The 27,936-nt window shown below is 42.9% G+C and overlaps 1 protein-coding gene across 3 annotated transcripts in view; it reads right to left on the minus strand.

The window, feature by feature from the left end:
• EEFSEC (eukaryotic elongation factor, selenocysteine-tRNA specific) overlaps positions 1 to 27,936 on the minus strand; it is a 130,801-nt gene that overhangs the window by 13,579 nt on the left and 89,286 nt on the right. The window contains exon 7 of one of the 3 annotated variants that reach the window (XM_075831783.1): positions 7,370 to 7,491. The exons of the other annotated variants lie outside the window; for them this stretch is intronic. Within the exon in view, the coding sequence (XP_075687898.1) occupies positions 7,484 to 7,491 (8 nt within the window). The 3' untranslated portion in view covers positions 7,370 to 7,483. Of the gene's footprint in view, positions 1 to 7,369; positions 7,492 to 27,936 lie in introns of those variants that run through there. 3 annotated transcript variants of the gene reach the window in all.

Raw genomic sequence — 27,936 nt, forward strand, 5'->3', positions numbered from 1 at the left:
CAAAAAAACGTATTCGCATATACGGAGCGGTATCCGCACATCGGTAGGTAGTGCATCTGTATATATGGATCCGCAAAAAGAAGAAAACCACAAATGATGTGGACTATCTGCAAACCTGGCGTCGCCTAGCAACGCTTCCGTAACTACGGATGGCTACGGCTGCACAAATCCGTAGCCGTCCGTAATTACAGAAGCGCCCATAGACTTCTATGGGGAGTCTATGCCATAATTATGGACAAGTATAGGACATGTTCTATATTTTACAGAACGGACACCCATCCGTAAAAATACGGAAAGGTGTCAGTAGCCCATAAAAATTAATGGGTCTGTAATTACGGATGAAAAATACGGTCGTGTGCATAGGGCCTGAGCAAAAATATAGTGCAACACATTGGTCCAGTAGTAACCTTTGCTGCCTTGCAACATCTGCATGGAGTTTGGCGTTCTCCCCGTGTTCTGGCGGGTTTTTCTTTGATGACTATCGTCCATAGTGAGTCCTACTGGGTATACTGGTCACAGTCCAAACATAGATAGTCCCTAAAATTAATTTCCCTTCCTGGGGTACCCCCTACAACTACTCCAACTGTACTGTAATAGGGACAGCTCTTCTTGTAGCGGTCTTCTCGGGACGCCCTATGTAGGTTCCCTGGTTGTGGAATACTATATAGACCAATGTAAGTTAAAACATCCTAGGTAGAGGTCTGTGGGATATGTCATACCCATATATAATAAATAATGATAGATGTCCTACAATCCAGTCCTTTCAAGCTTCTTTAGTACCCCTCCATCTCGTAGACTCACTAAGGGAGAAACCACAATCAAGTATAGACCAATCTGTCCGTGTAGCGTTGGTTTGTGGCCCTGGAAAACCCCAAATGTCTACTTGGCCAAAAATATCATATTGTTGAGGTTCGCTCCTTCTTCCTCGACATTCATGTAATGTTACGAGTATTTATTGGACAGCTTTGGATTTGTGAATATGTTGGGGAGAATAGATCTGCAAACGGTCTTTCAATGGTGAAAATTTCCTGATGATGGAAAGTTCTTCCCGTGTCATCAAAGAATATTTCAATAAATAAAAAAAATTGTAGATTATATATATATATATATATATATATATATAAATCCAGCAAAAATATTACAAGGGTCTATAAAACAAGAGGACTATAATAACATTAAATAATATTCCAATCATAGGTCGATAGTGAGACGGCAGCCGTTCTCAATCACATTTCTATGACATCTTCCTCTTTTATCCCATCACTTGGATCACCAACCACTGAACGCCGTCACATTATTCACCAAAGTAAACTTGTCAGCATTTCTTTGCCCTGGAACAGCTGGTATTCACCCTTTCACTGCTGGAATAAACACGGCAGGGGTTAACACCTACAGAATCCGCAGCCAATGCTGGATCGGTTCCAGACTGCCTGCGGAGCACAAGTCTCAGTCTGATGTTTTCATTCCCTGAACAACCCCCGTGCGTGGAAACCAATGTAAACACAAGCCATGGAACCTCTTTGTCTCCTGACGCTCCATGTTACTTCCTACACTGCAGTGCCTAAAAAAAACTACCAGTTTATATCCAAAAACAGGACGGGAGGTGGAGGAGGCATCTCTTAAACCGTCCATTTTCTCGAAATATTGGCAGCCAAAGGGAGAGCAGGGCATCAAGTTTAACGCTGTTTTCCCAGTCTTTTTTTTTTTGCCCGTTGGCTCTTTGCCTTCCAGTTTTTTTTCTGCATCTGGCTTCCGATGGAGGCTTAAAGTAAAGCAATGGATGGCCTCCTCTCGAGGCCGCTCATGATCACAGGATACTGGACACCGCCACGGAGCACAGAGGTCCTTGCTATGCAACTGCTACTTTCCTCCTTGAATATTTTTGTAATCTTAAACGGAAGCCCCACAGACAAACCGGATTGCGTGAATTTGCAGAGAGGGTAACAGGACACATTCTCAGCCCAGCTTGGGGACATTTAGAAAAAAGTTACCTCTGTCTCACAGAAATTAATATTTACATTTTATCCTTTAGCCAAAAAACTCATCGATATAAACGGAAATAAATATTGTAGGGTAAAATACATAATTTGGCCGCGTCTGAGAAGGCTGAACGAGATAGATACTCCTAGCTGAAAATAAGACGACCGCTACATGGGCAGATTTTGTTCCGGCACAGTCATTACATATGGGTTTTACCCTTTTTGTTTTGAGAAATTGTGTAGCTCTAGTTGGGTTGCGAATTATCTCTTCGGGGAACACATGTAGCAAATTAGGAAAATAAGAGAGTAGACCACAAGATGCAATAATGTATCACAGCAATGTGGTTGAGGGTGTAGCTTTAGCCGAAGGAAAAGATGCAATTTGTTAGTTTTGTAATGAGTTAAAATTGAGTTCTTGAACTTTTTGACCTCGTACCTAGTGAAAACGCATGCCCTATAGGTAGCTGCCACCTATTAAAGTGTAACTAAACTTTTTTTAACTTTTGACGTGTCAGAAGTTTTGATCAGTGGTGTCCGAGCACCGATACCCTCACTGATCACTAAAACAAAGCGGCAGAAGAGCTCGGGTGAGCGCCGTGCCGCTTAGTTTCTGATCGGCTTTCCTCGGAGCGGTGTAGGGCTCAATAGATAGGAGTCCGTACACCGCTCGCTCAACTTTCCGAGGAAAGCTGATCAGAAACGAAGAGGTACAGCGCTCACTGAGCTCTTCTGCCGCTTCATTTTAGCGATCGGTGGGGGTCTCAGACTTTTTGATCAGTGGGATCCGAGCACTGACAAGTCACTGACATGTAAAAAGGTTTTTAGAAGTTAAGTTACCCTTTAAAAATCTGAAAAATTTAGCAGCACTTGTTGAAATTTGTGTCTAGTTTGGCTGCGCACCGCAATCGACACCAGCCTGAAGAACAGCTCACTATCAATACATGATCTCAGCCACAAAACACAAAAAAGTCACGATCCTTATTAATGAAATTTGGCGCAGATTTGGTTCGTTTTAGAGCTCCTCTGGGCTGACCGTGAACAGTAAATGTGACCCAACAGTGTATGAGAATGTAATAGGGAAATTCTGCTTTCTACAATATCTGGGTGCTCGGTTTGGAAAATAATTAATTACTGGAAACATATTTCCCTGCGCACTGCTTTACAATTTCCGGAAATCCCAAAATTTGATTTGCTCTATGTAAAGGGCCCTGGCTAACCGAAAGGGGTCACGAATTGGGGCCCCCTCTGTCATGTCCATATTCCCTACTAGACCATATGGAACAGAGTTGTTGTGATGAGAAAACCACTTAAAAATAAGATCACCCCACCAGAAAGCACTTTTTTTTTTATTCCTAAGCAATTACTCAAACATATTAAACCCACTGATCAGCAAACCCGAGGTCGACTGAGAGAATTCTGACTTAAAGGGGTTGTATAGGATTACAAAAACATGGCTGCTTTCCTTCAAAACCAGTGCCACACCTGTCCACAGGTTATGTGTGGTATTGCAGAGCCGTCCCATTAACTTCAATGGAGCGGAGTGGCAATACCAGAACACAACCCACGGAACAGGTGTGGTGCGATTTTGGGAAGAAAGACGCCATGTTTTTATAATCCTATACAACCCCTTTAATGATGGGTTCCCACAGTGCAGATTCTGAATGCGTTTAAGCCAATACTAGAAATGGAACCTAAACAGAAAAAATATATAAAGAAAGGCCTTATAGCTCTGCTCTCCTGGATCCAATTCTGGTTTAGGGATTACAAAATGCAGGCAAAATCTGCAGCAAATCTGCACCGTGGGAACCCAGCCTTATAGAGAGGGTTCACTGTTCAGGATCCTCATCTCTTGGACAGCGGTTACATAGAGCGTCTCTCGCTCTGGAGGACTTGTCCTGTCCTGTATTACACAGATAACACATTGAGATAAATGGACACTGTGTAATACTTCATTTCCCCTGTGGGGGCGCTGCAGGGAAACTGAACACTTACTGCAGAAAATCACAGCTGATCACTGTGGGTCCCAGCAGGTGGACACTTTGTGATCAGCTTATTGTCAAGATATACAAAAAATACAAAAAAAAAATGGGACATAGAATGTAATTAAAACCACAGAAAAGGCCATACTCACAGATTAGGTGGTGGGTAAAATACCCGTTCCAAACAGGACGCAACCAGGTCAGAGAATGCTGTTGATGGGAAGTGCCCAGGTGTGTTTAAATAATGATAGCCACTCCCACTCCCACTTACATTGTACATACTTTTTTTCAGGACGCGCCCGGGTCTTATGATGCTGGGATAGCCTGGTGTGCGGATGTTTGGCACTGCATGCAGGGCAGCCCGCTCTTTACAGTATGGGCGTTATAAATAGGCTGCTATTCGGCGATATATGCTGTGCCTCACTATCCAAACACTATGCCTCCATGTTTTACACTCTACACTCACTTTTTTTTTTTGTTTCACTCACAGCCCTGATTTCTACACACTACACTTAGTCATGTCCCCTATACCTCACATGTGCACTATACACAGTACTTTATTATTTATTTATTATTATTACACATTTACTTCCATGCCCAACACACCACTCCCCTCAAGGTAAGTGGGAGTGGCTATCATTATTTAAACACACCTGGGCACTTCCCATCAACAGCATTCTCTGACCTGGTTGCGTCCTGTTTGGAACGGGTATTTTACCCACCACCTAATCTGTGAGTACAGCTTATTGTCAAGAGACCCTAAAAACAAGTTGGGATTGTCCAAAGCAGAGAACCCATTAAAGGCTAGGGTTCCACGGCAACACAGTATAGCCATCATTGTAAAATACCGCAACTAGAAGGGTATGATCACATGCTTAACAAAAAACGTCTGAAAATACAGAGCTGATTTCAGAGAAAACAGCCTCTGATTTTCAGGCGTTTTTGAAGCTGAAAATGAAATTGAGCTTCTTTTCAGGCGTTTTTTGAGGTGTTTTTCATAGTGTTCAATGGAAAATCAGCTCCAAAAAGCACCTCAAGAAGTGACATGCTACTTCTTTTTACGGAGCGTCTTTTTACGCTCCGTTTTTTTAAAACAGAGCCGTAAAAAGACGCCCCGTATGAACTAAATGCTGTTTTTCCCATTGATTTCAATTGGCAGATGTTTGTAGGCTTTCAGCTTCCATTTTTTCAGGCGTTTTTCGAGGCGTAAATTCCCCCGAAATACGCCTGAAAACAGTGCGTGTGAACATACCCTTATACTACTCGCGGGCAATACATTGAAGCCCTAGCCTGACTATGTGACCATGAACAGGCGTATAATGCCATGGTCAGGATCTGAATATCTCAAGTAGTCCGAGATCAGAAATAAAAAAATTATAATTAATTCAATTGATTTGCAAAAAAAAAAGAAAAATGACTACTAAAACGGTCGTTTTATATGGAACATGGCGCCGCTTCAGAAGGATCTTTCGCAAAGTTCACAACAAGGAAAAACGTTATGTATAGGAACAATTTCTATCACCGCGCTGTCAAGTAAATCACGATGGAGAAAAGGTGTTAACATTGTATATTTTGGCGCTGCACGTTTTTCATTTGAAAGGTAAGAAGTTACTGAATATTTTACATGGCTGGAAAATATGTAGACGAGGGAGTGATGATTAATGGTCAGCTCAGAAAACCCATCCTCGGTTACTCCGAGCTAAAAACCAGGGCAAAGATTTGTAGCCGTCATATGATATGCCGGGAGGTATTACCACGATGAGTGGAGTAGTTCTAGGTAATGTGTTTCTACGGACACGGCGCTCAGCTTATGTATTACTAGAATCATTTATTTTTTCAGCAAAAGTCAGCAATTCAATGTAATAGGAGCAGAATAAAAACCACTTAGTAGCCACAAGAAACGGCTGAATGAATGAAAAACCCAACAGCAGTCTACAGAAGCAAAAAATAGTCCGTAGGGCCTCATTTATCAAAACTGTCAAACAGAAAAACTGGCCTGGTTGCCCATAGCAACATAGAGCTCTGTTTACCATAGCAACATAGAGCTCTGTTTACCATAGAAACAGAGCTCTGTTTACCATAGAAACAGAGCTCTGTTTACCATAGCAACATAGAGCTCTGTTTACCATAGCAACATAGAGCTGTTTACCATAGCAACATAGAGCTCTGTTTACCATAGCAACATAGAGCTCTGTTTACCATAGCAACATAGAGCTCTGTTTACCATAGCAACCAATCAATAAACGCTGAGAATGTGGAAAACAAAGCCGTTTCTCGGTCTGACAGATTTGCAAAAAAAGTTAAAAAAAACAAACTAAAAAGTTCATGGAGGACCCAACAGATCGACATCGACGTGAGAAGGAGATACTTTAGTATTACAAAACAGAATATTACTCTAATTCCTTTAATTAATACTCATACGCTCCGTTATGTAGCACTTTCTAGACCGCAGGTAAGAATTTCGTGGGCTGTAGATTTCGACCAAGTATAATGGGATTGTATGATGCATCAGATTTGATGAATCCCCCACAGAGCCGGAGTGTGATTGAGTTGCACATAATCGGTTCGGCCTGTTTGCGGAAAAATATAAACCATATAGCAGAGTGAATGGAACGGGGGCCGAGCTTCTTAGGAAGTCAGGAAATTAAATTAGGCCGGTATAATGTAACCAGCCAAAAAAACATATAAACAAGTTAAAAAATAAATTAGACTCTTTAGCAAAACCACAAGGCGGACGTACGGCAGAAGGCGAAATAAAGCAATCGTCATATTCTTTTTTCCTAGATAACTGGAGGTCACGGACCTTAAACTAAATCACTACAATTTACAGTTGGATAAAAAAAAGGATTTTTGGAGTTGGCAAAATAAAGTTTGTTGAAGAGTGTTATATAAAAAAAAAAATTACCGTTTGCGCCAAAATTATAATATTTTTTTAAAAAACAATAATTATTGAACAACAAATAATTCTAATTTCCTGCTTTTAATGGATACATTTTTCTTGTTCTTTATTTTAAAATTAAAACTTTAAATAAAATGACAAAAATTAAAATGAACAATAATGAAAATAAAAAATTACAAAATTAACAAGAAACAAAAATTTCTTTAAAAGAAATTATAATAGATAAAAAAAAAAAAAATATAGATGACTAAATAAAGTAAAATATATAATTATATTAAAACAGTCCATCTTCAAATACCCACACCCAATAAATACTTCTTGATGATGAAGTCCCAGTTATGCAGAACAACCTATGATAAATTTCTAAATATTTAAAAAAAAAAAAAACACAAAAAAAAAAAAACACAAAAAAAAAAAAACAAAAAAAAAAACACAAAAAAAAAACAAAACAAAAAAAAAAAAAACGGAGTAATAGGAAACAAGGAGAGGACCTGAGAGTATAATTTATCTCTGCTTTGTAAGGCGGCATTTATTTTACATAAAGCTTCTGAGAAATCGTCATTAATATAAAGCTGGCATCGGAAGAGTCCGGGTCCGCTGCGTCCTAATGAAGAGGTTACGTCTAGTTAAACGCCTGGTTATACCAACAAAAGGAAAAAATTAAAGTACAAGTTCTACAATCCAGACCTTTTATTAAGTCCAATTTTAATACTTAAAATATACACTACCTAAATTTGTACAAACTCTTTAACAGTATTTAATCTTCAATTAAAATACCCAGAGCAGAAAACTCTGATAACCGACTACAAGAAAAAGCTTATTGACCCAGAATATTCTTCTCCTTGTCACTATTTTATTTCTGCATATTAAAAATGTCATCTTTATGTCTTCCGAGAAAAAAAATAATATATATCTCCAGCAGTAATGAAGGTTGAACAAAAGAATATGAGGCAGCAATTTAACAGGCAGCGCTGGCGGCATCCAGATTACGGCTTCAGGCCGGTTCAGAACAGACATGAGTGACCCGCGCCCGACACCCCTCCGAGGTAAAGGGAAAAATGACAAAAACATGGAGGTTTTTATTAGACACCGAAAGAAGAAAAACTGAATATCACTCAACACATCGGCCCAAATTTACGAAGATTGGCGTCTCTTACACCGGTCTAAGTAGAGGAGATGGTTTGAGTGTTTTGCGCCAAATTTATTGGAAATAAATCCGAATAAATTTGGCGCATTTATTCATAAAATAAAATCTATGCCTGTTATGAGCAGATGCAAATTTGTGCCAATTTTACTTAAAGGAATTTTCAAAGATAGGCAAAAATCTGGCCAAAGGGGGCGAAATGCCCTAAGACATCAAAAAACCCATTACTCACCTTACAAATCCCCCTGGGTTCGGCAAAGCAGTTCCGGTGGCCCCACCTCTTTGTGGACAGTGCTGCAGCGATGATGTGCCTGTCTCATGCCGTATACCACCGAGGCCAGTGATTGGCTGCAGCGACCACATGGGTATTTGGCAAAGTCATCGGTAGAACACTGTCAACAAAGAGAAGCGGCTGCGCTGGAACTCTTTTCCGGTAATGTTTTTTTTATTGTTTTATTACACACCCACCCTGGGCAGATTTTTACCTATCTCCGCACACTTTATGCAAAACCTATTTTTATTCCAAATTGTATTTTTTTTTCCAATAACACGGTTTCCTAGTTGAATCCTTTGTGAAATAGAGAAACCATGTATCCAACATTTCAGAAATATCCTTAAAAGGATTTATACGATTAGAAAAAAGGGCAGCTTTTTTTTTTTTTTTTTCCAGAAACAGCGCCACTTTTGTCCATGGGCCATGTCTGGTATTGCAGCTCATTCATTTGTTCTATTAGACCCCATAAAGGGAACGCATCTCTTGAAAGCTTGACCAGCAAAATGATTTGTTTGTGCAAATTAAAAAAAATTGGTTACAATCACCGTGCTCAAGATGGAGTGCGGAGGGAACCAACGGGGAGAACATAGAAACTTCATGTAAATTTGGAACCTAGTGTGACAAGGAATCAGTGCTCACCATGCTCCAGATAGATTTAACAAAGTACTAATAGGGAAACTGCAGTCACAAATAATAGTCACATGACTGTTACAATAACGTGAATAGTAAAGAAATGTTTTTTAAAATATTCTGCAAAAGAAGTGGGGGAAGGGAAGTGACAACTGTGATGAGACTCTTCTGTCTTTAGAAAATTGGTTGTCAAATTTGTTTATTGCGCTGTTATCAATTGTGATGTTATGTAGTAGGGTTGCATGATGCGTCGAAAGTTCGATACTATTTCGATGCCGTACACCCTCAAACGGTTCAATACCGTTAATTCATGTATTTCGATACTAAGCTCCTGACAAGTGTGCGGTCAGCATGATGTGACGCGGCCGGCAGATGTGATCACCTCATGCTGACCGCACGCGCACACTTGTTAGGAGTGTATTACACAGCCACAGCCCCGCTCTAACGGCAGAGATCAGAGAAAACTTTCATCTCCGCCGCTATTCCCTTGAATGCTGCGATCAAAGCTGACCGCAGCATTCAAGGGGAAAACGCAAAGGAGAATCCCCGTGACGCGACTGAGGGACATACCATATATGGGCAGACAGCCCAGGGTCCATTGAAGGACCCCAGGGCTGTCTGACCATATTTCCTGTTAGGGTGTACTTAGGTCTGTCCTAACAACTGCCTGTGTACTATCAGTATATAGAAATAGGTCAGTGTACTATCAGTATATAGAAATATGTCAGTGTACTATTAGTATATACATACATGACAGTACATTAAAGTTTAAAAATAAAATTGTAAAAAAATAAAATAATGTAATGTTAAATAAAAAAAAATACACACTTTTTTTTTTACAATAAACATTAAAATAAAAGTCTCAATACATAAAATATACATATATTCGGTATCGTCGCGACCGTAATAACAAATTTATAGGGTAATTTATGATGTTTACGCTGTTATAAAATAAAATCTGCTTTCCTTCACTTAATAATGTGGGGCGCGAGGTGTGATGATGAATTTTGAACCTCCACGTGCCTCACATTAATAGTCATTAACCCCGTCATATGCCTCACACATTAACCCAATGTTGTTAATTATGACACTGATGAACATGATGGGGTTAATTAATGTGAGGCACATGGAGGGTCACAATTCATCACACCTCGCGCCTCACATCAGAAAATGGAAGAACTTTTTATTACTGTTGGCAAAGTATCGTTTTGGTATCGAGAACCGCAATACTACACAAAGTATCTGTATCGAAGTCCAAATTCTGGTATCGTGACATCAAAGATTTCTTTACTACATAAGATGAAATAAGTCCTATAAATGGTGATGGGGTGGGGGAGGGGTCAGTATACATTTTGTATCTGGGCCAAGAAGCTTTAAAATACATCTCTGGCCATTGTGCTGTCAAAATAGTGACATTCTGTTTGAAATTAAAAAAAACTTTCATAAAAGGTCTCAAAAATGTGTCACTCTGTAACCACTTAAAGTACAAAAACATACGGATGGGTCAATGAGCTTCCAAGGAAATTAGCCCCGGAGGATGTGAACCTATGAAAAGACGGATGTACGTTATTGCAATCTGTATCGCGAAGAAGAATATGAGGCCGCTATAAAAGCAACTGGGAAAAGATTCAACGGGAATTGTCATTTTTGAGTAGGACGGCCCAGCTCCCGTTTAGGGTTAAAGCCATCTCTTCATTTACTCTACATATTACAAAACCTTCTTATCGAGATCTCGGAGTTCGCAGCCCGTCGTTAATGTTGTAGATAACAACCCCACCGATGTCCCAGGACTGGAGCCCGGACTCGGAGGATATGGAAGGCATCATATGGAATATATTATCACATAACCAAGAAAGTTGCCTGCAAAAACCTTGACCCTTGATTACAAATTCCAACACTTGTGAGTCCACCGCGCTACACGATGGGCCGGGGAGCTACGGTGGTCTGTACACATGTCCTTAATTTGAAAAAGGTTGGAGTTCAAAAGTTTACCAGCACTTTTTGACCTGCGAGGCCGAAAGGTTTCTGGGCTTAGATGGAGAAAGATGACATTTACGAACAGCCCAAAAATGGCGACGCGACAAGTCGTGTATTTTAGCCGGAATAAGGATTTTCCAGTACGAGTCCAAAAATACTGGCATTGGCATCCGATGTTGGTGCAGCTGGTGATACGGGCTCAACTGCGTTACCCCAACATTATGATCCAGCAGAGGGACTCATCTTCAGGCTGTGTGACTGGTGGTGACATCACTTGTGTAGTCATGGCCCAGAGCCCCCAGAGATCGGGCATCTGTAGAACAGACTAGAAAGTAGGACGTGTATTTCTATAATCCACAGAACGATTCTCTAACGGCCGGCTGCTGCCAAGGGAAAGAAGACCACGGGGTGCATCAAAAGTGGCAAAAATGCACATGACGAGAATATGGTTCTACCACTTTATAGATCACTAGTCAGACCTCACATGGGAAATGGTGTACAGCTTTGGTCACCAGTGCAGAAGAAAGACATAGCAGAGCTGCAGCGGGTTCAAAAGCGGCAACCATGGTAATAGATGAATGGGCGGACTACTGTACCCAGAAATATGAAGAAAATTAAGATTATTAAGTTTAGAAAAAAGACGACTTAGGAGTGACCCAATAACTATGTATAAACATATCAGAGGACAATACAGAGACATCTCATCATCTATTTACACCCAGGACTGGAACTATAACAAGGCGGCGATCACTACATCTACAGGAGAGGAGGTTTCTACACAAACATAGAAGGGGATTCTTTATTGTAAGAGCAGTCACACTATGGAGCCCTCTACTATAAAAACAGTAATACTATGGAGCTCTCTACTGTAAGAGCAGTCACACTATGGAACCTCTACTGTAAGAGCAGTCACACTATGGAACCACTACTGTAAGAGCAGTCACACTATGGAGCCTCTACTGTAAGATCAGTCACACTATGGAACTCTACTGTAAGAGCAGTCACACTATGGAACCTCTACTGTAAGATCAGTCACACTATGGAGCCTCTACTGTAAGATCAGTCACACTATGGACCCTCTACTGTAAGATCAGTCACACTATGGAACCCTCTACTGTAAGAGCAGTCACACTATGGAACCTCTACTGTAAGAGCAGTCACACTATGGAACCTCTACTGTAAGAGCAGTCACACTATGGAACCTCTACTGTAAGAGCAGTCACACTATGGAACCTCTACTGTAAGATCAGTCACACTATGGAGCCTCTACTGTAAGATCAGTCACACTATGGAACCCTCTACTGTAAGAGCAGTCACACTATGGAACCTCTACTGTAAGAGCAGTCACACTATGGAACCTCTACTGTAAGAGCAGTCACACTATGGAACCTCTACTGTAAGAGCAGTCACACTATAGAACCTCTACTGTAAGATCAGTCACACTATGAAACCTCTACTGTAAGAGCAGTCACACTATGGAACCCCCTACTATAAAAACAGTAATACTATGGAGCTCTCTACTGTAAGAGCAGTCACACTATGGAGCCTCTACTGTAAGATCAGTCACACTATGGACCCTCTACTGTAAGAGCAGTCACACTATGGAACCTCTACTGTAAGATCAGTCACACTATGGAACTCTACTGTAAGAGCAGTCACACTATGGAACCTCTACTGTATGAGCGGTCACACTATAGAACCTCTACTGTAAGATCAGTCACACTATGAAACCTCTACTGTAAGAGCAGTCACACTATGGAACCCTCTACTATAAAAACAGTAATACTATGGAGCTCTCTACTGTAAGAGCAGTCACACTATGGAACCTCTACTGTAAGAGCAGTCACACTATGGAACCACTACTGTAAGAGCAGTCACACTATGGAGCCTCTACTGTAAGATCAGTCACACTATGGAACTCTACTGTAAGAGCAGTCACACTATGGAACCTCTACTGTAAGATCAGTCACACTATGGAGCCTCTACTGTAAGATCAGTCACACTATGGACCCTCTACTGTAAGATCAGTCACACTATGGAACCCTCTACTGTAAGAGCAGTCACACTATGGAACCTCTACTGTAAGAGCAGTCACACTATGGAACCTCTACTGTAAGAGCAGTCACACTATGGAACCTCTACTGTAAGAGCAGTCACACTATGGAACCTCTACTGTAAGATCAGTCACACTATGGAGCCTCTACTGTAAGATCAGTCACACTATGGAACCCTCTACTGTAAGAGCAGTCACACTATGGAACCTCTACTGTAAGAGCAGTCACACTATGGAACCTCTACTGTAAGAGCAGTCACACTATGGAACCTCTACTGTAAGAGCAGTCACACTATAGAACCTCTACTGTAAGATCAGTCACACTATGAAACCTCTACTGTAAGAGCAGTCACACTATGGAACCCCCTACTATAAAAACAGTAATACTATGGAGCTCTCTACTGTAAGAGCAGTCACACTATGGAGCCTCTACTGTAAGATCAGTCACACTATGGACCCTCTACTGTAAGAGCAGTCACACTATGGAACCTCTACTGTAAGATCAGTCACACTATGGAACTCTACTGTAAGAGCAGTCACACTATGGAACCTCTACTGTATGAGCGGTCACACTATAGAACCTCTACTGTAAGATCAGTCACACTATGAAACCTCTACTGTAAGAGCAGTCACACTATGGAACCCTCTACTATAAAAACAGTAATACTATGGAGCTCTCTACTGTAAGAGCAGTCACACTATGGAACCTCTACAGTAAGAGCAGTCACACTATGGAGCCTCTACTGTAAGAGCAGTCACACTATGGACCCTCTACTGTAAGAGCAGTCACACTATGGAACCCTCTACTATAAAAACAGTAATACTATGGAGCTCTCTACTGTAAGAGCAGTCACACTATGGAACCTCTACTGTAAGAGCAGTCACACTATGGAGCCCTCTACTATAAAAACAGTAATACTATGGAGCTCTCTACTGTAAGATCAGTCACACTATGGACCCTCTACTGTAAGAGCAGTCACACTATGGAACCCTCTACTATAAAAACAGTAATACTATGGAGCTCTCTACTGTAAGAGCAGTCACACTATGGAACCCTCTAATGTAAGAGCAGTCACACTATGGACCCTCTACTGTAAGAGCAGTCACACTATGGACCCTCTACTGTAAGAGCAGTCACACTATGGAGCTTCTACTGTAAGAGCAGTCACACTATGGAACCCTCTACTGTAAGAGCAGTCACACTATGGAACCTCTACTGTAAGAGCAGTCACACTATGGAACCTCTACTGTAAGAGCAGTCACACTATGGACCCTCTACTGTAAGAGCAGTCACACTATGGACCCTCTACTGTAAGAGCAGTCACACTATGGACCCTCTACTGTAAGAGCAGTCACACTATGGACCCTCTACTGTAAGAGCAGTCACACTATGGACCCTCTACTGTAAGAGCAGTCACACTATGGACCCTCTACTGTAAGAGCAGTCACACTATGGACCCTCTACTGTAAGAGCAGTCACACTATGGAGCTTCTACTGTAAGAGCAGTCACACTATGGAGCCCTCTACTGTAAGAGCAGTCACACTATGGAACCTCTACTGTAAGAGCAGTCACACTATGGACCCTCTACTGTAAGAGCAGTCACACTATGGACCCTCTACTGTAAGAGCAGTCACACTATGGACCCTCTACTGTAAGAGCAGTCACACTATGGACCCTCTACTGTAAGAGCAGTCACACTATGGACCCTCTACTGTAAGAGCAGTCACACTATGGACCCTCTACTGTAAGAGCAGTCACACTATGGACCCTCTACTGTAAGAGCAGTCACACTATGGAGCTTCTACTGTAAGAGCAGTCACACTATGGAACCCTCTACTGTAAGAGCAGTCACACTATGGAACCTCTACTGTAAGAGCAGTCACACTATGGAACCTCTACTGTAAGAGCAGTCACACTATGGAGCCCTCTACTATAAAAACAGTAATACTATGGAGCTCTCTACTGTAAGAGCAGTCACACTATGGAACCCTCTACTGTAAGAGCAGTCACACTATGGACCCTCTACTGTAAGAGCAGTCACACTATGGACCCTCTACTGTAAGAGCAGTCACACTATGGAACCTCTACTGTAAGAGCAGTCACACTATGGACCCTCTACTGTAAGAGCAGTCACACTATGGACCCTCTACTGTAAGAGCAGTCACACTATGGAACCTCTACTGTAAGAGCAGTCACACTATGGAACCTCTACTGTAAGAGCAGTCACACTATGGAACCTCTACTGTATGAGCGGTCACACTATGGAACCTCTACTGTAAGAGCAGTCACACTATGGACCCTCTAATGTAAGAGCAGTCACACTATGGAACCTCTACTGTAAGAGCAGTCACACTATGGACCCTCTACTGTAAGAGCAGTCACACTATGGAACCTCTACTGTAAGAGCAGTCACACTATGGAACCTCTACTGTAAGAGTAATCACACTATGGCACCTCTACTGTAAGAGCAGTCACACCATGGAACCTCTACTGTAAGAGCAGTCACACTACGGAGCCTCTACTGTAAGAGCAGTCACACTATGGAACTCTACTGTAAGAGCAGTCACACTATGGAGCCTCTACTGTAAGATCAGTCACACTATGGAGCCTCTACTGTAAGAGCAGTCACACTATGGAACTCTGCCAGAGGAAGATGTTATGATGAATTCCCTAAAAGAGTTCAAAGTGGCCTGGATGGCTTTCTTGAGTGTAATAATATTACAAGTTATGGTTACTAGATGACTGGAGATGGGTCGTTGATTTGGGGATTTAATCTGATTGGAGATTCACATTTGGAGACAGGAAGGAATTTTTTATCCGTAAAATGAGGAAAATTGGCCTTTGCCTTCCTCTGGATCAACATTACAGGATGGACTTCTGTATATTTTCAGCCTCACATACTGTGTTACTATGTAAGCGTCTACCTGTCCATGGTACATACAAGCCAGTATCTATGGTGACATTTTATTCTAGGCGAATATATAAGACACAATTGTAAAGGAGCAGAGGAAGGTTGGGAAAAAGTGGAGAAATAAAGACAGTGAAACGTGCACAGTATAAATCATGGACGTTATATAAAACTTTTCACTGCAAAAAGACAAAATAAATGTAGAAATCCAAACACAAAGCCTCGTCGACAACTTGAGGACTCAACTCTTGCAGCTAAAAATATCGCGGAGCGAAGAGATTGCGTGGCCAGAGTCAGACACAATGCTGTGGAAAAGGGAAACGTTACTTAACAGGCGGCTCATACATTTGCAATTGTGAATGTGAAGAGATCCTTGTGCCCCGGGGGACAGATGACTACAAAGAGAGCACAGAACGTCCGTCTACTGAGAGATGACTTGGCCGGGGTGAAAATGCAGCTTCTGTGCAGAGGACAGGCCGAGCTTATTGATCACAAAGAACATATTTTGCACCCACATCGGCTGCATGAAATCTTGTGGGAACAAGACTTTGAGCTGGCACATTACAGAAACTCTTCCTACTCCCGTGGTGGAAGGCCAAGTGGTGATGTACAGCGAGAAGTGCGGAGGCTCCGGTCACGGGAGTTCAGCTCGTAGACAGACGGAGCAACATGTAGATATATGTAGGTGGAGTGACAAAACAGGCGAACAGATATTACACAAGTACAATATTCAACACAGAACTTTTAGGCCCAACGCGCATAAGGCGTATTATGTGCGGATTTTTCTGCGGCAAACCCGCAGCGTAATACAGCACCAGCAAAGTCAATGAGACCCCAAGTAATCTCATCTACACGTTCGCAGAATTTTTCCGCCCATAAATTGACCTGCGGTGTGTAATTTAAAATCCGCAGCAGGTCAATTTATTTTGCGTTTCCGCCTGCGAATTGTATTTGACAAGTTTTTACAAAACGCTCCAAAATCCGCAACATAAAACCGCACCAAAATGTAAAAACTGAACCTAAAAAAAACAGACATAAAAAAAAACAAAAAACTATTAGGCCGGGTTCCGACCAAGCGTAATCGTTGCGGAATAAAAAACAAAATCACACTTACCCAGAACGCCCTCCTCCTCCCTGCAGTTCGGCCTCCTGGGATGAGGTTGCATCCCATGTGACCGCTGCAGCGGTAGTCACATGGGATGATACGTCAGAGGCCGGCCTCCCGGGATAACATTACAACCGCCGTTTTGCCAATCACAGGCTGCAACGGTCACTTGGGCTGCAGCGTTATCCAGGGAGGCCGGACCGGACTGCGATGGAGGGACGTGTCGCCATAACAACAACCTACGTAAGTATGAGCGTTTCTTACCGCTGCTTTCCGCAGCAGAAATTACGTCCGGAAAAACGCACCATGTACTGCGGGTTCTAGGTCGGATACGCTGCGTATCCGTCCCGTGGGAACGCAGCCTTAGGTGTGGATTTTACCTGCAGAATTACCTGCGGTTTTGATGTAGATTTTCTGCAAAAAATTATGCAACGTGTGCATGTAGCCTAACTGTTATGGGGGTCTGCCGACTCTCCCACATTGACATGAATATGCATGTTTATAAAGGGATCGGGAGAGACAGCTATTGGCCGACCACTATCTAATGTGTATGGCCGGCTATAGCTTTACATATGCAACTTAATATACCCACATACAAGTATACAATCTTGTGGCCAATATATACCACCTATAGCGTTTTTTTGCATTTGTTTTACCTGGTCCTCCAGTGAACCTCAAGCACCTATAGTGATTACGTCTGGAGGTGATGGTTCAACGTTGAGGACTAAGGTGGACTAATTCCTGTCCCACTTTACAGACTCCATTTATCTGGTAAGAAGTCCCTTCCCTGGCCTCCAGCCAAACGTCCCCTTCTGTATACTTCCGACTAAGTCTAGGGCATGAACCCGGCTGAAAAACCCTTCATTCCCAGAAGAAAGTGGGAACGACCAAAGCCTCTATAGTCTGACATGGGTACGACACTCAAGACGAGCTGTCACTTAAGAACGGCTCGAGATAAAGGGAGGTCAAATGTTAAATGCTTGATAATTAATGTCTGGGACTTGGACAGTTTTTCCCACTATCTTCCATATTCGGAACGTTCCCGCACCGCTCCTTATTGCTTATTATGGTGCCCAGAAAAAGCAAATATATGCAAACAAAAAACACTGTAAAACGGATGGAAACGTGGAAGTTGGAGATCTGCTTGTTTGCTCTCGGCAAACCATAATAGAGTCGGGATGTCCTTTAGTTGCCCTTGTAAAAGTCAACACGAAGGTCTGCAAAAACTCCTGCAGTCCTGGAGCCTCCTAATATTAGCTTGTTCAATGCTTAAGGGGCTACAAGTGAAAACAGAGGTTAAATATATGAATAAAAAAAAAAAAAGCAACAGCAAGATTCGCTATACTACGTGCGTTCAATACACAAAACACACACACATATATACATACACACACAGACACGTATATTGGTACCTCTGATGTGTGTAAGGGTCTAGGAAGAATTCATACTATGAATAAAAGATTCAGTCGGAAAAAGTTTAGTAAACTGTAAAAAAGGAAAATAAACTCCTGTATGTGACAGGCGCCTCTGGCAGGGAAAGTTTAATGCATAGCAGAGGCAGAGGGTTAATAGATTGGCCTACAAGAAATGTGAGTCAAACGGAGCTATACAATTTGATTGACAAATGCATAATGATAGAAGGACATAAAGAGAGAGGGAAGTCCACACAAGATCAGAGGTCTACATTGTACTAATAAATTGAGTTTTGTACTCTTGGAGGAAGTAAGGGATTTACAGGGACAATAAACCTAAAACAGAAATGACCCCATATGAAGAATTTCTCAATGACATTCATAGAAACACTAAGCATTAACCTCTGAGCACCGTGTTACAGTTTATATAGAGAATTAATCTACATAAACAGTTGTCACTTTGTAAATAACCTACATTACTTATCCTGTACTGATCCTCAGATACATCCTGTATTATACTCCAGAGCTGCACTCACTATTCTGCTGGTGGAGTCACTGTGTACATACATTACATTACTTATCCTGTACTGATCCTCAGATACATCCTGTATTATACTCCAGAGCTGCACTCACTATTCTGCTGGTGGAGTCACTGTGTACATACATTACATTACTTATCCTGTACTGATCCTGAGTTATATCCTGTATTATACCCCAGAGCTGCACTCACTATTCTGCTGGTGGAGTCACTGTGTACATACATTACATTACTTATCCTGTACTGATCCGGAGTTACATCCCGTATTATACTCCAGAGCTGCACTCACTATTCTGCTGGTGGAGTCACTGTCTACATACATTACTTATCCTGTACTGATCCTCAGATACATCCTGTATTATACTCCAGAGCTGCACTCACTATTCTGCTGGTGGAGTCACTGTGTATATACATTACATTACTTATCCTGTACTGATCCTCAGATACATCCTGTATTATACTCCAGAGCTGAACTCACTATTCTGCTGGTGGAGTCACTGTGTATATACACATTACATTACTTATCCTGTACTGATCCTCAGCTGCATCCTGTATTATACTCCAGAGCTGCACTCACTATTCTGCTGGTGGAGTCACTGTGTACATACATTACTTATCCTGTACTGATCCGGAGTTACATCCTGTATCATACTCCAGAGCTGCACTCACTATTCTTCTGGTGGAGTCACTGTGTACATACATTACTTATCCTGTACTGATCCGGAGTTACATCCTGTATCATACTCCAGAGCTGCACTCACTATTCTGCTGGTGGAGTCACTGTTTACATACATTACATTACTTATCCTGTACTGATCCTGAGTTACATCCTGTATTATACTCCAGAGCTGCATTCACAATTCTTATACTTTCTATCGGAACCAGTCATCAGTCTTGTTGACAGACACACCTCTAAGAGCTGAGCTCCTATAAGGTCATGTTATGTGCAGTACTGCATTCTGGGACAGTTCATATTTACTACATCAGAAGGTGTAAAAAAAAAAAGTAAAGATTTTACTCATGGAAACTATACTGTCTTGATAGTATGAAAGGATTTTCTGTCAAGCCCAAGCTATACAGGCAGGCACAGGTAACATAATCCTGTTCCTATATCTCCATATGTTCAGTCACCTCACACTAGAAGTCATCTTGCGACAGCGGAAAGTAGGGTTCCAGTCTGGAGATCAGTCAGCCCTAGAGTTTAATTACTTTCCTGTGATGTTCTCATGCAGCGAAGGCCTAAAGGTCTTTCAGCTGAAGATCAATTATGATTCCCCCATTACCCGCCTGTTTGGCTATGGAGAGCGGAGTGGCTATCAGACCCTACTGGCTTCGCTCATTTGCAGAGAGATACTTTAGCAATGCCTAATAGCCCTTATAGACATTAATAGGGTATTCGTAATGCCTAATAGATGGGGGTCCCACCTCTGGCACCCTCCCCTACTGGGAGTAGGGGGGGGAGGGGGGAGTGGGGTACTAAGCATAGTTCATTCATAGGTTTTGGTGTTGAAGGAGCGCGTGTGCTTTCCAGCCATTAACATTAATGACATATCAGTCCGAGCTCTGGGACCCCACCACTGCAGGGGCCATAAATATTTTTATTTATTTTTTTATTTTTTTAAAGTACAACTTTCGACCAAGCGTAGGGGTTGCATTTCTGGTGTGCTGCGGTTTAAAAAAAAAAAGTCATGGCCCCTTTTTCCTAGGCATTGAAAGGGGTCCCCGCGGTCCGACTACACTAAACAGTATCCAGTGCTTCGTGAGGGGGTGTGACTTCCCGTAAACTCCCGAGTTCTGCGGGTCGGGGTTGTTGCCTTCACTATCCGGTTTTCATACAGTATATTTACCTATTGCTCTTGCCAGAGATGTAATCACATTACGCTGCGAGGCTCCGGCATATACTGTATGTGAACACGATCTACAAGCACATCCACCAGTACGAAGGCGACGCAAGTTCACTATCTGGAAAGTGGGTTTTAGCTTTACTTCCAAGAAAAACCTCCAAGAATAGCCGTGTCCACAGGGAATGCGTAAATCATGTTTTATCCTCCCCGCCCTCATTATTTGGGAATATTACATCAAGTTATCTTCAAAGCAGAGAGAGTGCAGCAATATAGAGTGTCAGCAGACCGCAGCTAAAGGGGGAATGGAAGCGATCCAGGCATCATGTGAGCTTTATTTCTGAGAGTCTCGATATAGAGAAAGGGTGAAACAGCGAAATCAGAATAAGAGGGGAAAAAAACCCGCGACCGATCCTTCCGCCGTCTGGGCCAACATTGTATAAAGTGTCCGGTTTAGAAAATCCATTTTCAAGCACACTATTGGGAATTCTGGTTTAATAGAGGGGTCCCCCATTTATCTAGGAGCCGAGTTACAAAAAGAGTCTCCCCTTTGGCAAACCCAGCATATCCCGTTAATATAAGTAGGAACGGTTCTTTAAGAAAAAACTTTTGTTACGTCATCGATATACCTATAAGAAACTTGATGAGAAAACCCCCAAACGCAGGGGACGAAACACTCAACTGGGAGCCCTGCAGCTTCGGCTGTGATCGGCGCTCCTCGTCAGCCTGAAGATGGCGCACATGGATGTAATATTTACCAGCCAATACTGGTAAAAACGAGCGCCGATCAACGAGACAGCTCGTTGATCGGCGCTCGTTTGCTCCTTTCACAAGAAGCTATTTATGGGGACGAGCGCTCATTACTACGATCACTCGTCCCCATACATTTCCATCATATTGGCAGCACATTGTTTACACAGGGAGAGGTGCTGCCGACAACAAAACGACACAATCACTCGACCAACGAGCGTTTGATCGTTCATTAGAAGAGCGTTGCCCAGTCTACACAGGGTAATGATAGGGAACGCTCTTTTGCTCGATCTTGGCCCATGTAAAAGGACCTTAACAAGAAGCAGGCTGAAAATGCAGGGCACTCAGCTTAGCGCTTCTGCTCCTCCGTTTCAGCGATCGTGGGGTCTCAGCACTCAGACCCCACCAATCAAAACTTCTATCTTATATATGTTTTGTTTTTTAGATACGGTAACTCTTTATTTTTTCCTATAATGGCGCTGAAGTGCCGTTGAACATTTGCTTCCAGGTTCCCACAATGATTACAGTTGATCGAGGGGGTCCCGGGAGCGGCAGACATTAATTGTCAGGGACCCTGCTAACAAAAAGGAATTGTCCAAAGCAGAGAACCCATTTAATGAATGTCTACATGTGGGAACATCAGGGGAATCCTAACTTAAGGTGCCCTTACACTTTAACGGTCGGCCCAATGCTTGTTTGGCCGACAGTTATTGTTTCGGACACCCCCATATACATGCACACTCGGCAGAGCATGCATGATTATTTTAAAGGGGAGAGGGGATAAGCTGGTGACAGACCCCTCTGGCAGCGGTTTATATCCTGCGAGAAAAAAGGATCGGGCAAGATGAAGTCTAACATGCCCGATCCTTCTTTGCCCCCCAAACATCTGCCATCGGGGTAGGGTTGGGAGACCCCCATATACATTAGATCATCGGCCAGTTCAGATAATATCAGCGGGTTGGGCAGATTTAGTCCCGTCGCTAAGAAATGGGACCCCACACCAGAGAATTATAGTTAGAAAGGATGATGGTAATAATAATATATCAAATAATGGAGCCCAAGAAGAGGATTGTAATGAAAATCCACCCTGACCTAATACTTCTCACAGCTGAGAGTTTGTTACAGTTGTATCCAGTCTAGACAATCCTCTGTGAGCTAAATGTTTAGGGCTTATTCACATGAACATGAATCTCGTCCGTGTGACAGCCATTAAAACAACGTCCATCACTCGGACCCATGAATTTCAATGGGGCCGTCCACACGACCGTTGTTTCAACAGAGAATCTGAACGCTCCGTTGAAAAACGGGACATGTTTTATTTTACTATGTGTCACGCACCCCTCCATAGGCTGTAGTCTGTGGGGGATCCGTGACAACGTGTCCAGCACGGGTCCACCTCGGATGTGGAAAACTGCAGTTTTTCACGTCCGAGGTGGGCTACGTTCGTGTGAATGTAGCCTTAGTTTGCTACAATGTATCAGCGCAGGTAAAAGGTATCAGTCTTAAGTCCAGGCTGTTTCGCTCATAGAGAATAGTCTAGACTGGATACAATTGTAGCAAACTCTCAGCTGTAAAAAATATTAGTTCAGCAATTCAGCTTTTGGATGTAAACAAGAATGTTCTAACTCAAGGACAGCAAGCAGAGATCTTGAATATGGTGAGGAATGAAAACGCAAATTGTTGCAGAACTTTTACTTTTAATTTACACAGAACGGGAAAATCCAGACAAGTGATGATTTTAAATGTAATATGACGGAAATCTCTATCTACGGCGCCAACTACACAAAGCATTTCCCTCTTTCGCTAACAAAAAGATAGATTTCGTGTGGTTTGTTTTTTTAATTTCACAATAAAATAAAAGTTTCTACGTTTAAAATAGTTTATTTTTTATTTTTTAAAAACTTTTCAACCACTTTGAAGATGAATAAATACAAGACGGAGCGGAACAGAAAGAAAACTTTATTGCTATCAGCAATTACCCCGAGAACTTGGTTTTCTACCGTTTTTTCCGCGCTCTTTTCAGAAGTGTGGTTTAATATTCCGTTTTGTTTCACGAGATGATATACTCAGATACAGCATTCATGGGAAACCGCAAACACCTCGAGAAACACCCCCCCCCCCCCACACTTCAAGATAGGAAATATTTAGGAAATATAATATGTTCGCTCTACTGAGAACAACCTGCTCCCTTTGTTTTCATTTTATCAGTATTCACGCGATAGCGGGAACAAGGAGAGAAAAGGGAATAGGCAGGCTTTATCTTTCCGGGTAAGTGATTGCATTAGCTTACAAATATAAGTTTCTATTAAGTGCAAAGCTGCTTTGAAAGGTCGGAGGGGAGGGGGGGGGGGGGACTTTTTAGTAATTTTTTTTTTTATCTTTCATTTTTACTTTTTTTTCCGTCAGATGTTTCTCCATTAAACAGTCTAGAAGTGTGTGTGAAGATGAAATACACAGACGCCGATCAGCCAGAACATTAAAACCAGCGGCCTAATATCACGTGCCACCAATTCAGCTCTGACCCGTCGAGGAATGGGCTCCACAAGACGTCTGAAGGTTCCTGTGGTACCCGGCGCCAAGACATTACCAGCTGATCCTCCTTAGGTGTGGCCTCCGTGGATCGGACTTGTTTCTCCAGCACAACCCACAGATGATCGATCGGGTGAGATCGGGGGAATTTGGAGACACGTCGACACCTTGAAATCTTTGTCACGTCACTCAGACCGTTCCAGAACAACGTCGCAGTGTGGCGGGGGCATTATCCTGCTGAAAGAGGGCGCTGCCATTAGGGGATACCGCTGCCATTAAGGGGGTACTTGTCTGCAGGAATGTTTAGGTAGATGGTACGTGTCACATCCACATGAATGGCAGGACACAAGCTTTCCCAGCAGAACATTGCCCAGAGCCTCACACTGCCTCCGCCGACTTGTCTTCTTCCCATAATGCATCCTGGTGCCATCTCTACCCCAGGTAAGCGATGCACACGCACCCGGCCGTCCAGATGATGTAAATAGTGATTCATCACACCTGGGCCTCCTTCTTCCGTTGCTCACGTGTCCATTGTAGGCGCTTTTCGGTGGTGGACAGGGTCGGCATGGCCACTCTGACCAGTCTCCAGATACGCAGCTCTATATACAGCAAGCTGCAATGCTCTGCGTGTTCTGACACCTTCTTTCATAGCCAGCAGTAGCTTTTTCAGCAGTTTGTGCTACAGCAGCTCTTCTGTCGGATCGGACTAGATGGGCTAGCCTTAGCCCTTATGCACATCAATGAGCCTTGGGTGCCCATGACTCTGTCGCCGGATCACCGATTGTCCTTCCTTGGACCACTTTTGGTAGGTACTAACCGATGCATACCGGGAACACCCCACAAGACTGGGAGCACCCCACAAGACTGGGAGCACCCCACAAGACCGGGAACACCAAGTAAGACCGGGAAAACCAAGCAAGACCGGGAACACCAAGCAAGACCGGGAACACCCCACAAGACCGGGAGCACCAAGAAAGACCGGGAACATCATACAAGACCGGGAACAACATACAAGACCGGGAACAACATACAAGACCGGGAACAGCATACAAGACCGGGAACAACATACAAGACCGGGAACACCCCACAATACAAGACCGGGAACACCCCACAATACAAGACCGGGAACACCCCACAATACAAGACCGGGAACACCCCACAATACAAGACCGGGAACACCCCACAATACAAGACCGGGAACACCCCACAATACAAGACCGGGAACACCCCACAATACAAGACCGGGAACACCCCACAATACAAGACCGGGAACACCATACAAGACCGGGGACACCATACAAGACCGGGGACACCATACAAGACCGGGGACACCCCACAAGATAGCCGTTCTGGAGAAGCTCTGACCCAGTCATTTAGACATCACAATTTGGCCCTTTTCATCTTTACATTTGCCCATTTTTCCTGCTTCCAACACTTCAAGAACTGAATATTCACTTGCTGCCTAATATATTTCACTCCTTGTCAGGCTGGGTTTACACATCACGGTCAGAATTGTTATTTCTTGGGGAATACGAGTCATAACTAAAATAAGACACGTCAGGTGAAGTCTTAGGAAACGTTCTTAGGATTGCTTCTTTGGGGTCCAGGATCTAGTTTTTACATATGCAGGGACAAAAAAAAAAGACCACAAAAACACCAGAGATAATGCATGCAGCATCGCACCCTGAAAACGTAGCAAATTTCTGCCGCATGCCATGGATATTGTGAAATCCCGTATCACCCACATATAATATCCGACCACAGCGGCAAATACAAAAAAAATTAAAATGCAGTTGACCACGTTGTAAACCCGTGCAAGTCTACGAGCAGTGCCGATAGCCCCGCAGAATACTGGTAGTATATGGATGACGGATATTATTATTATTCTATGCACATTGTATTTATATTTGGGTAATTTGTGGATCATGGTCTCTACATTGTTGTTGGTCTTAAGGATTGTGATCAGGGCTGTTTAAGCCTCTTGCTTACAATGACCGGCTCAGCTGGAATAATATTCAATTTAACTCATATCACCAGCAGAAGGATGGATTATAGGGGGGACGGTGGGGTGGGAGGGGGGCGTCCCGGCTTTCTTAAGGGACTATGGCACCAAAGGATGGGACTTCTGGACAGAAGAGGAAGGTTAAAGCTTGGTCAAGAAGCCTCCCCAGAGATGTCAGAAAGGTTCTGCTAACTTTTTCGATCCATATAAATAAACAGTTGAACATGGAGAGCCTTGAACCAAAGCCTCAGTGTTTACCTAACCCCTGAACTGTGAAAGACATCAATCCCACACTTATTAAAGCAAGACCTTGCTATCCGGGATGGCTTTGACGGAGACCTCTCCCCTGCATATTTACAAGCGGCCAGGGGTCAGAGAAAGTTCTGATGGGTCTTGTCTTAAAATGAGAGAAAGTCTCGGTGACTGGTAAAAACAGCCGCATTAGGGGAAACTCAGACAGCTTTAATTAAAGGGACTCGCTAGACTAAAGTATCAATATACAGGTCATGTTATCCGGGCTGCCGAAGGAGACGCTTATCTCAGGGCCGGTCACGATGAGAACGCTGGTGTTTAGGAATTATTGTAACCTGTGACGTCGCCCGGTTTGCCCTGCACATTGATACTAAGACCCTAATACAAAGGGCCGGCCATGTGGAAAGCCATGGGAGCTGTTATCATTGTACAGAGGTGCCATTGTGCCGGGCCAAGCAAAGATATAGTGACAGCCAGTGGCATACAGGTAGAAAGTCTGAGGGGTCTAGCAGGGGATTAGAGTAATGTCACTAAACTCTACGGGGGGGGATTTATTAATACTGGCGTTTCATATGTTGGAGTAAAATGCAACAAATTGATTTGTGCTACAATTTGCAACATTTTCTGTCTTTAAAAATCACAAGTGTGTTGGAAACTAGATGGCCACGCCCTCTCCAATTAACCCCACCCACTTTCCACAGACCCACCCACGAGGGGGGAATTTATTATAATCTTTAAGGCACTTTTCTCGCGTAAAAAAAGTAGCAAGTTTTGGTGCACGGCAGATTTGCAATAAAATCCGCAACTTTTCTCTACTCTTGCCACTTTCAATGGTCGAGAGGAGAGAAGAGAAAAGTCGTAGATTTTAGTCGCTCGGTGGAATCCATTTTTGAGCCACATTTAATAAACTGTTGCAATGTAAATAATAAATCTTTATGGCCGGGTTTACACCTAGCGTAAATACTGTGGAATTTCCGCAACGTATTTAATTGCGGAAAATCCGCAGAATAAGACAGTAGTAAAAAATCCGCTGGAAAACGGTTCATAAATTGACCTGCGTTTTTATGTAAATTTATGCTATAGAATCGCTGCTTTTCTGTTGCGTGTTTTTCCGATTGAATTCAGCGGGAAGGTAAAATCCACAACAAATAGCAGATGTAGCGTTAATTATATTTACCCAGAACTCTCTGCTACTCCGTCTAAGCCCAGCCTCCAGGGATGACGTTTCATCCCATGTGACCACTGCAGCCAATCACAGGCTGCAGCAGTGACATTGGATGAAACGTCACCGCAGGAGGCCGGGCTGCAGGACGTCAGAGCGACGCGTCGTCATGGCTGTGGGTAAGTATAAATTAATTTAGCTTTTACCTGCCGTTTCTGGCCACAATTGGTGCGGTTTTTCGGCCAGAATTCCCCGCTACGTCCGTGGCGGATATGCTGTGGTCTGTTACACAGCGTATCCGCTCTGTGTGAACATACCCTATATCTGAAGGGGGGTGTCGCGAGGCAAACTGGGCCGCATCCATATCTGAACCTGCTGTTAGAGAAAGTGTATTCCCATTATATTTTTTTTACCCACAATCTGTAATTTTTCATTCAAATGCAGATTAATTTTTTTTGTACGACTTATTAAGTGAAAGCTTTGCCTTACAGCATTAGTAA

Source organism: Rhinoderma darwinii, chromosome 7 (genome assembly GCF_050947455.1).
Source record: "Rhinoderma darwinii isolate aRhiDar2 chromosome 7, aRhiDar2.hap1, whole genome shotgun sequence".
In the NCBI taxonomy this organism is placed as follows: Eukaryota; Metazoa; Chordata; class Amphibia; order Anura; family Rhinodermatidae; genus Rhinoderma; species Rhinoderma darwinii.